At 44.8% G+C, this 11299-nt stretch overlaps 1 protein-coding gene across 1 annotated transcript in view; it reads left to right on the forward strand.

The window, feature by feature from the left end:
- ARR3 (arrestin 3) overlaps window positions 1-1454 on the forward strand; it is a 29341-nt gene extending 27887 nt beyond the window's left edge. Inside the window, exon 16 of the mRNA XM_077284953.1 lies at window positions 1190-1454. Within this exon, the coding sequence (XP_077141068.1) occupies window positions 1190-1268 (79 nt within the window). The 3' untranslated portion in view covers window positions 1269-1454. The remainder of the gene's footprint in view (window positions 1-1189) is intronic.
- Window positions 1455-11299: the final 9845 nt, after the last annotated feature.

Below are 11299 nucleotides of genomic sequence, written 5' to 3' on the forward strand. Positions count from 1 at the left end.
ATATATATATATACAGTATATGTGTGTGTATGTATATGTATATCTAATATATACTGTATATATATATATATATATGGTCTAGGTGAACCTTTTAACTTAAATCCAATGGTAGAAAGACAAAGGCACAAAAGTCGATTTGCAGCCAACAAACAGTTTTATACTATACCTTTATGTGTTTCTCTTCTCTTTCTGCTTGTATGTTGGACATCTACAGTTTCAGCAAGGTAAGAGGGACAAAGAGTGATATGAATTAAAAATATATTCATATATAATTTTTTTAAATATAGCATAACTGGGCATACGTTATTTTTTGTAAATGGCACAGTAGGAAAATAAGATTTCAGTCCCCCATTTGCATCATATAGATGCAATAGTTTCTTAGGTAATACTTTGACTCTTGAATGTTTTACCCATACCGTTGTATTGTATAAAATGATATAGCGCTCCTTACTTATCACCTATTGCTGCCTTCTGGCTCATCCCCACCTCTTTATCCTGGCCTCCGGGGATATTGCGTCACATAGCAGTTGTGAGCTAAGAATAATAAAATATATATACAGTATGTGCGCAGGAACCCGGGAATGAGGGAGAAGTATAGCTCTCATTGTGTTTGGAAGAGAGGAGGGAGCAACTGGGTGACGGGGTTTTAGAAATCTAACAGCAATGGTTACAACTAATTTAGGTCCAGGAAAATGATGGCAGGAGAACACACAAGGCTGAGGTTAAAGGGGTTTCCCATCTTATTAGGTGATTGTTACGATAAACCATTACTCTCTGATGGCTGGGAGTCTAATTGCCGGAATCCATACCGTTTCTGAGGATAAAGTGTCTGTAGTGCGGGTTTAGTGTTATTTTGTGCTCTCAGTCACTGACTGTGCGGGTACCGCAATATGGTTCCATTCCCTTAAATAGTGCTGACCTGCACTCCCGCTATGAAGCCGCACATTGTTAGCCAGAGGTCTGGCCACTTATTTCTCAGGTTAATGTGGGTCCAGGCAGCAATTATGCCATTAATTTATGAGATGGGGAAAAAAAACACGGCGCAAAGAATATGGAAGTATCATTGAGTATAACCAGGGAAAATCAGTGTAGTCATACTTCAGCCATTGTTGTTCGCATTACATTTGTTTTAGCGCTTTGCTAACACATATCTGTTCACAATTCATATACATCTGTCATTCGAATCTAGTGCAGAGGATGTGGTCATTGAGGAGTTTGCAAGACAAAAGCTGCAAGGAGAACAAGACGATGACGATGAAAAGGAATAAGCTGACAAAAGCTGATGTGATTCCACTTACTGGTTTTTAAAAAAGTCTTCGGCACATTGTCCCCTTTCACCACAATCATCTGTTAATCTGACAATTGTAGTTATCATCCACACAAATAGCATAATTTGCTAATTTCTGTATGTTCTAATCAATCTGAAAGTTCAAAATTAATAAAGTAAAATGTGACTTCCCATTTGTTTGTCTGGTCTACTCAATATCTATGGTGTGCATGAAGATAACGTAGCTTTTTTATATGTTTCGCCAGTGAGATAATAGCTGGACTCTTAAATATGAGTGTTTTACATACATCAACTTTCTTACAGTGTGTCTTATCTTCATCATCATCAAAAACCATATGTGATTAATGCAATTTTACTGTCCACCATTATAATATACAATCGCGGAACCATAAGCATGTAACTTATGGTGTCCCTGCAGTAAAAATATTGATTCCTTTATTAATAGTCACTGTGATATCCAAAATTCTGGATGCTTCTTTGAAAAAGTTGTAACATTAATTATCTGTACTAGTTCTTTTCCGTCGGACAGAAGGCCCGAAACACGTGCTGCAATACTCTATTCAGCATAAAATGAATGTAACCAGATTGACCCCTTAACGAAGACCCTTGAAAAACATTTCTTCAAAAGTTTCAACATCCATTAACATACGTTCAAAGTTGTTCAAAGAAGAAAATGTGTGATTTTAGCATTGGCTGTAATTTTAGTAGGAATTTCTAATTCTAGGCTTATAAAGGGCAGTTTTCTACAAATTCTTATTTAAAGAGTTATTCACAGAATCACATTATACTTCATTAAGCACAGTACATGCATAATTATTGTTAACAAATTAAGTCCAACAAAAAGTTTCTTTTTGTGCCTTTGTGTTTTTTTTTTTTTCATTTCTATCTACCTGTTCTGGCATCTAGCTTCATGATGCAAAATGGGGGGTCATATTCTAATCTGCTAAAACTATATTCAGAGCAGCATTTTCTCCTCCTCGGTGCAGCAGACCCTTCTCTCCTCTCCAATGAGCTCCTGACAAGCCCCATCTCTCTGACTTACCATCAAGCTAATCTAAGTGTAGAATTCACCTTATGCCTCTGTGCACTCTCTGCTCCTGCACAGTACACTGCCTGACCAATTATATCTTCTGCCATCTACATCAGTATAGCTGCCTGTGTGGTTGACATCAATAGCTGGTTTTAGCACAACTCTTCAGAAATCTTCCACAACACCAGTGTACGGCTTTGTTTGTTGCCTGCTGCAGACAGGTCAGTTTTAAGAAACTGCAAATTCCGCTCAATTGATACATATGGGAGAAGATAATTTTCTGTTATATGCATTAACAGCACGACATTTGCAGTTTTTCTCAGCACCAGGCTACAAACACTTCTCAACTAATCTCAGTCCTCATATACAGAGCCCTATTCTGCAGTATATCATCCTTTCTGTCTCCTGTATACAGAGCCATCACCCGCAGTACATCTCTCCTCTCAGTGCCCTGCGTACAAAGCTCCCTCCTCCAGTATATCTTTCCTCTCAGCCCACTGTATACAAAGGCCCCTCCTGCAGTATATCTCTCATCTCAACAAACTGTATACAACTCATCTTGCAGTTTATCCTCTCAGCCTTTCTATACAAAGCTCCATGCTGCAGTACATTACTAATTTCTGCCCTCTCCTGCAGTACATCTCTCATCTCAGCTCCATGTATACGGCTCCATTTGGCAATATATTTTTTCCTTTCAGCCCCTATATACAGCCAGGGTCGGACTGGCCCACCGGAGAACCGGAGGATTCTCTGGTGGGCCCGGGCCCTGACCTGCTGGCATACAGTGCCAGCAGTGCCTAGGGACCCCGCTGCTCCAGGGGCCCCCAGCAAGTGGGGTGTCGCTAATAGCGCACACCACGCAGCTGCTATGCGGCCCCCAGTACCAGCGGAGAAGCAGCGGGTGACAGGAAGCCCAAGCCTGTCCCTGCTGCTAAAGTGAAATGAATATTCACGCTTCCCCACACCCCCATGGGCGTGGAGAGGTGTGAATTCATTTCACTATAATAGCGGGCAGCGTTTGCCGCAAATTGCGGATAAACACTGCCCGCTATCAGAGCCCGCAGACCAGGGCCCCCCCGCCGCTCCCTCAAGGGCCCCCAGCTCACACGGCCGCTATGGGACCGTAAGCCAGGGGTCCCGGCGCCAATGCCACCCCCCAGTGCTTGTTAATGGGAAGAGAGCGTCAGATGAAGCTCCCTCTCCCATGATTCCCCTCGCCGCTGACACACAGCAGGTGTGCGATGACTTCACTTCATTGCGCACCTGCTGTGTGTGAGGCCGACAGCAGCGCAGCTCCTGACATCAGAGCAGAGCCGCTGCTGGAGTCAGCGTGGGAGCGAAGAGGAGAGGTGAGTATTGTGATTTTTTTGTGTTTTTTTTTATGGGGGTTGTATGGGGGGGGGGGTGAGCTGCATGATGCCCTAAGGGGGCAAAGAGTGGGTGTGAGCTGCATGGAGGGGGTGTGAGCTGCATGATGCCCTCTGGGGCAAGGGGGGGTGAGCTGCATGATGCCCTATGGGGCAAGGAGGGGGTGTGAGCTGCATGATGCCCTATTGATGCCCAATGGGGCAAGGGGGGTGAGCTGCATGATGCCCTATGGGGCAAGGGGGGTGAGCTGCATGATGCCCTATGTGGCAAGGGAGGGTGAGCTGCATGATGCCCTATGGGGCAAGGGGGGTGAGCTGCATGATGCCCTATGGGGCAAGGGGGGTGAGCTGCATGATGCCCTATGGGGCAAGGAGGGAGTGTGAGCTGCATGATGCCCTCTGGGGCAAGGGGGGTGAGCTGCATGATGCCCTATGGGGCAAGGAGGGAGTGTGAGCTGCATGATGCCCTCTGGGGCAAGGGGGGTGAGCTGCATGATGCCCTATGGGGCAAGGAGAGGGTGTGAGCTGCATGATGCCCTATGGGGCAAGGGGGGTGAGCTGCATGATGCCCTATGGGGCAAGGAGGGGGTGTGAGCTGCATGATGCCCTATGGGGAGTGAGCTGCAAGATGCCCTATGGGGGGAGTGAGCTGCATGATGCCCTACGGGGGAGTGAGCTGCATGATGCCCTATGGGAAGGGTGAGCTGCCTGATACCCTATGGGGAGGGTGACCTGATATCCTATGGGGAGGGTGAGCTGCATGATGCCCTATGGGGGAGTTAGCTCCATGATGCCCTATGGGGCGGAGGAGTTGGTTTTCTCCTGTCAGATAACTGCTCCTTCACCCCAATCCCACTGCCACCCTCTGTTACCCTCCCTTCCTTTGAGATGCACTCTGTGCGCATCTACTCCCCCTTCAACCTCCAACTGGCTGTCATCTACCGCCCCCCAGGGCCAGCCACCACCTTCTTTGACCACTTCACCACCTGGCTACTTCATTTCCTTTCTGCGGACATCCCCACTATCATCATGGGCGATTTCAACATACCCATTGACACTTCCCTCTCAGCTGCCACTAAACTTCTATCTCTCCCTTCCTCCTTCGGCCTCACTCAATGGTCTTCTGCAGCCACTCACAAAGATGGTCACACACTGGACCTCATCTTCACCCGCCTCTGCTCCCTATCTAACCTCTCTAACTCACCTCTTCCACTCTCTGACCACAACCTTCTCACATTCTCATCTCTCTCCACTCCATGTCTACAATCCCCACCCCACAAACTTTCACACCCTCTCAGAAATCTTAAACATCTTGACCTACATTCATTCTCTGAATCCCTCCTCCCTCTTACAGACATAAGTTCCATACACAATGCGGATGACGCTGCCGCTCTATATTACACCACAATAGCTGCAGCTTTGGAATCTGCTGCAACACTTACACATACCAAAGCTCGCAAAATCAACAGACAGCCCTGGCACACCAGCCTGACCAAAGAACTGAGGCGAGCTTCCAGGGCTGCTGAGCGCAGATGGAAAAGATCCCACTCCAACGAGCACTTCATCGTATTCAAACAGTCCCTCACTACTTTCAAGACCACACTCGCCACAGCTAAACAAACCTACTTCTCATCTCTCATATCCTCCCTGTCTCACAACCCTAAACAGTTATTCAACACCTTCAATTCTCTCCTCCGTCCCCCAGCACCTCCTCCCTCCCCACTTATCTCCGCTGAAGATTTGCCTCATTTTTCAAGCAGAAGATTGATAGCATCAGAGACAGTTTTGGTCAACAACCCCCAGAGCCCTTCCTCCCGACTTCCCAGCCCTCCACCTCCAAAACCAACTTCTCCACCATTACAGAAAATCAACTCTCCACTCTACTCTCAAGATCGCATCTCACCACCTGTGCACTTGACCCGCTCCCATCCCAATCCTCACCACAGTCTTTATCCCAACCCTAACCCATCTCTTCAACCTATCACTAACAACTGGTGTGTTCCCCTCAAGCTTTAAACATGCCTCCATCACACCTATCCTCAAAAAGCCCTCTCTTGACCCATCCTCTGTATCTAGCTATAGCCCTATATCACTTCTCCCTTATGCCTCCAAACTACTGGAACAACACGTTTACCTTGAACTGTCCTCCTATCTCTCTTCTTGCTCCCTCTTTGACCGCTTACAATCTGGCTTCAGGTCACACCATTCCACTGAAACTGACCTAACTAGGGTCACCAACGACCTCTTAACCGACAAGAGCAAGCGACACTACTCTGTCATCCTCCTCCTCGACCTGTCGGCTGCCTTTGACACAGTGGACCATTCCCTATTATTACAGACCCTCTCATACCTTGGCATCACAGACTTGGCCCTATCCTGGATCTCATCATACCTAGCAGACCAGACATTCAGCGTCTCCCACTCACACACCACCTCCTCACCTCGCCCCCTATCTGTCGGAGTCCCACAAGGTTCAGTCCTTGGGCCCCTGCTCTTCTCCATCTACACCTTTGGCCTGGGACAGCTCATAGAATCTCATGGCTTTCAGTATCACCTCTATGCTGATGACACACAGATCTACATCTCTGGACCAGATATCACCTCCCTACTAACCAGAATCCCTCAATGTCTGTCCACTATTTCATCCTTCTTCTCCGCTAGATTTCTCAAACTTAACATGGACAAAACAGAATTCATCATCTTTCCCCCATCTCACGCGAGACCCCCCCAACGAACCTAACCATTACAGTAAATGGCTGCCCACTCTCCCCAGTCCCACAAGCTCGCTGCCTCGGGGTAATCCTTGACGCTGATCTCTCCTTCAAACCACATATCCAAGCCCTTTCCACTTCCTGCCGACTTCAACTCAAAAATATTTCACGGATCCGTTCATTCCTCAACCAAGAATCTGCAAAAACCCTAGTCCATGCCCTCATCATCTCTCGCCTTGACTACTGCAACCTCCTGCTCTGTGGCCTCCCTTCGAACACTCTCGCACCCCTCCAATCTATTCTAAACTCTGCTGCCCGACTAATCCACCTGTCCCCCCGCTATTCCCCGGCCTCTCTCCTCTGTCAATCCCTTCACTGGCTCCCCATTGCCCAGAGACTCCAGTACAAAACCCTAACCATGAAGTACAAAGCCATCCACAACCTGTCTCCTCCATACATCTGTGACCTCGTCTCCTGGTACTTACCTACAGGCAACCTCCGATCCTCACAAGATCTCCTTCTCTACTCCCCTCTTATCTCCTCTTCCCACAATCGTATACAAGATTTCTCTCACGTATCACCCCTACTCTGGGACCCTCTACCACAACACATCAGACTCTCGCCTACCATCGAAACCTTCAAAAAGAACCTGAAGACCTACCTCTTCCGACAAGCCTACAACCTGCAGTAACCACCGATCGACCAAACCGCTGCATGACCAGCTCTATCCTCACCTACTGTATTCTCACCCATCCCTTGTAGATTGTGAGCCTTCGCGGGCAGGGTCCTCACTCCTCCTGTACCATTATGACTTTTATTGTTTAAGATTATTGTACTTGTTTTTATTATGTATACCCCTCCTCACATGTAAAGCGCCATGGAATAAATGGCGCTATAACAATAAATAATAATAATAATGGGGGGGAGCTGTATGATGCCCTATGAGGGTGAGCTGCATGATACCCTATGAGAGGGGGCAGCGTGATACCCTATGAGGGGGCTACATTATATTCCATGAAGGGGCTGCATTATACCTTATGAGGGGGGTTGCAGTATACTCTAAGGGGTCTACATTATACCCTATGGGGGCTGCATTATACTCTGAGGCTGGTTGCATTATATTCTATGGGGGGTCTGCATTATATTCTGTGAGGGCGATACATTGTACCCTATGAGGGGGCTACTTTAATTTCTTTGAGGGGGCTACCCCAACCCCTGCTACATAATTAAGACGTGTACTACCTTATATTATACCCTGATATTAGCGTGTTTTACCACACAATTGGTGGTCTTGTATTTATTTCTATGTAGCTACATAGTGGGCCCCAAGAATGATTTTCTCTGGTGAGCCCCAGGTGCTCCAGTCCGACGCTGTATACAGCCCTCCTGCAGTATATCTCTCCTCTTAGCCCCCTGTTTACAGCTTTGAAGATGTCATCCCTCAAAGTGGAAGCTCTGTTTCAGACAAGTCCCTGAGCACAGCTTTGCTGGCTGGATCCTGATTATATAATTCGCAAAAAAGGGAAGATGGGGCAAAACTCAGTGTAAATTACTTATTTACTCACCCAATTCAATTTATCAGCTCTACCAGTTCTTCAAATTAATATTTGAAGAACTGCTAATTTGCTAATATTTGCTAATTAATTATAGGAAATTAGATTATCGGTGGTCTTGTATGTCTTCCATTTTCTTATTATTGCTCCCATAGTTGATTTCATCACACCAAGCTGCTTGCCTATTCCAGATTCAGTCTTCCCAGCCTGGTGCAGGGCTACAATTTTATTTCTGTGTCCTTCAACAGCTCTTTGGTCTTCACCATAGTGGAGTTTGGAGTGTGACTGTTTGAGGTTGTGGACAGGTGTCTTTCAGGCCATGTGCACACGTTCAGTATTTTTCGCGGTTTTTTCGCATTTTTTCGCTATAAAAACGTGATAAAAACGCGAAAAAAACGCTAACATATGCCTCCCATTATTTTCAGTGTATTCCGCATTTTTTGTGCAAATGTAGCCTTTTTTTCCGCGAAAAAATCGCATCGCGGAAAAAAAAGCAACATGTTCATTAAAATGCGGAATTGCAGGGGATTCCGCACACCTAGGAGTGCATTGATCTGCTTACTTCCCGCACGGGGCTGTGCACACCACGCGGGAAGTAAGCAGATGGTTGGCACCCAGGGTGGAGGAGAGGAGACTCTCCTCCACGGACTGGGCACCATATAATTGGTCCAAAAAAAAGAATTAAAATAAAAAATAGTCCTATACTCACCTTCGATGTCTTCCCGCCTCTCCGCTGCATGCTGCCGCTTCGGTTTCTATAGCTGGTGTGCGGTGAAGGACCTGCGATGACGTCACGGTCTTGTGATTGGTCGAGACCGGTCATGTGACCGCTCACGTGACCGCGACGTCATGGAAGGTCCTGAACCTCACCGGCATCTATAGGAACGGACGCCTGCAGGTGAGTATAACCATTTTTTTAATTTTTTTTATTATTTTTAAACATTCTATCTTTTACTATAGATGCTGCATAGGCAGCATCTATAGTAAAAAGATGGTCACACTTGTCAAACGCTATGTTTGACAAGTGTGACCAACCTGTCAGTCAGTTTTCCAAGCGATGCTACAGATCGCTTGGAAAACTTTAGCATTCTGCAAGCTAATTACGCTTGCAGAATGCTAAAAAAACGCGAAAAAAACGGAAAAAAAACGCAAAAAAAAAAATGTGGATTTCTTGCAGAAAATTTCCGGTTTTCTTCAGGAAATTTCTGCAAGAAATCCGGACGTGTGCACATACCCTTATACTGATAACAAGTTCAAACAGGTGCCATTACTACAGGGAATGAGTGAGAAGAGAGGAGCCTCTTAAAGAAGAAGTTACAGGTCTGTGAGAGACAGAAATCTTGCATGTTTTTAGGTGACCAAATATTTATTTTGCTCCATAATTTGCAAAATAAATCTTGCCAAATCAGACAAGGTGATTTTCTGGATTTGTTTTCTCATTTTGACTTTCATAGTTGTGGTCTACCTATGATGTCAATTACAGGCCTCTCTGATCTTTTTAAGTGGGAGAACTGGCACAATTGGTGGCTGACTAAATACTTTTTTCCCCACTGTATATACAGAACGGATCTATGTACTTGTTAAAGTAAATTTTAGTACCTATTTTCTCCATTAATTCATCAAAATATGGTTGATAACAGGATTCTCTGGGCAAAATTAAAATTATACCAGTGTCTTGGTGTATTAAAAAAAACAAAGCTAAACTCACCTACCGGCACTTACCGGGAATCTACGCAAGCTACTTAATGGTCTTTATATGTACAGTGCTCAACATAAATGAGTACACTCCAACACATTTGTCAGAGAACCTTTAGCTTCCTTTTAGAATCAACATTTTCTATAAGATACCACACTACAAAATACTCCCACAAATGTGGGTGAAAGCAAGGTTTGTTATTCTTACACACTCCAAAAAATAATTTTAATAACAAATTAATTCAAGATCGTGTTGCAAAAATGATTACGACCCAGGGAAAGTCTTAGGAGCAAAGCTAAAGTTTAGACTACAAAATTCTAACTAACAAGAATTCAATGACAGGTAAGTCTAATTGTTCATTAAATAGGTGACCAGCAGACAGTTGACTATAAAAAGATGCTACTTAACAAAGAAAACCCCTTCCCATTTTATGCTGTCAGCAATAGCACCCTATGGAAGAGAAATGTCACACGACCTGAGAAAGAAAATGATTTCTTTGCACAAAAAAGGTGAAGGCTACAAGAAGATCAGAAAGCTTTACTTATCAGTCAGAATACTGTAGCAAAAGTGATAGCAAACATGGAACTACAGCCATCTGACAGAGTCATTCAGACTGACCACAGAAGTTAACACCTAAACAAGAACATCTTATGAGAAGGGTTGAAAAGAATCGACATTCAAATTCACTGCAGTTAGCTAAGGAAGTAGAAAGTCAAAATTGGGTGAATGTCTCCCATAACATAATACAGAGTACACTGCAGAGGAATGACATGCAAGGGTGCCATCCATGAAGGAAGCCTCTCCTAAAGCTCATGCACAAAAAAGCCCGCCTACAATTTGCCAGAGTCCATGATGAAAAATATGAAGGTTGCTAGGACTCTATACTCTGGAGTGATAAAACCAAGATAAATGTTTTTGGAACTCATTGGCTTCAAAATTGTATGACGTAACGAAGGAGTACAATGAAAAATGCATGCATAGGGTGAAAGTGATTCAGTGGCCAAGTATGTTTCCTGATCTGAAAATAATCGAACACCTATTGGGAAGTCTGAAATGACAAGATGAGTGTCATAAATGGAGTTATAATTGAAGAGCAAAGGCTGGGGGCTTTGGCTCTCTTTCTTGCGACCCCTAGCCCCCCTCATCCTCGCTAGGAACAGGAAATTGAAGCAGGTTATCTGATGGAGAGCAAACATGAAGTATGTACATATCATAATTAACAAGTAGCTGACAATTGTGGAAGTGAAAACTTTGACTGCTTCATAGTCAGACTAAACAGCTCCATGTCAGAAACCCTTACATGACAATGAAAGTACAATATTTTCCATGCCATTTCTATATAATTATTATTATTTATTATTATAGCGCCATTTATTCCATAGCGCTTTACATGTGAGGAGGGGTATACAGAATAAAAACAAGTACAATAAGCTTAACAATACAAGTCACGACTGGTACAGTAGGAGAGAGGACCCTGCCCACAAGGGCTCAGAATCTACAAGGGATGGGTGAGGATACAGAAGGTGAGGGCAGAGCTGGTCGTGTAGCAGTTTTGTGGATCGGTGGCTACTGCAGGTTGTAGGCTTGAAAACAAACTTCCAAAATGTTGTTATTGACATTAATAAGACTGTAGTCCATCGTGATTTGTTCATCT

This window comes from Ranitomeya variabilis, chromosome 2 (genome assembly GCF_051348905.1).
Source record: "Ranitomeya variabilis isolate aRanVar5 chromosome 2, aRanVar5.hap1, whole genome shotgun sequence".
In the NCBI taxonomy this organism is placed as follows: Eukaryota; Metazoa; Chordata; class Amphibia; order Anura; family Dendrobatidae; genus Ranitomeya; species Ranitomeya variabilis.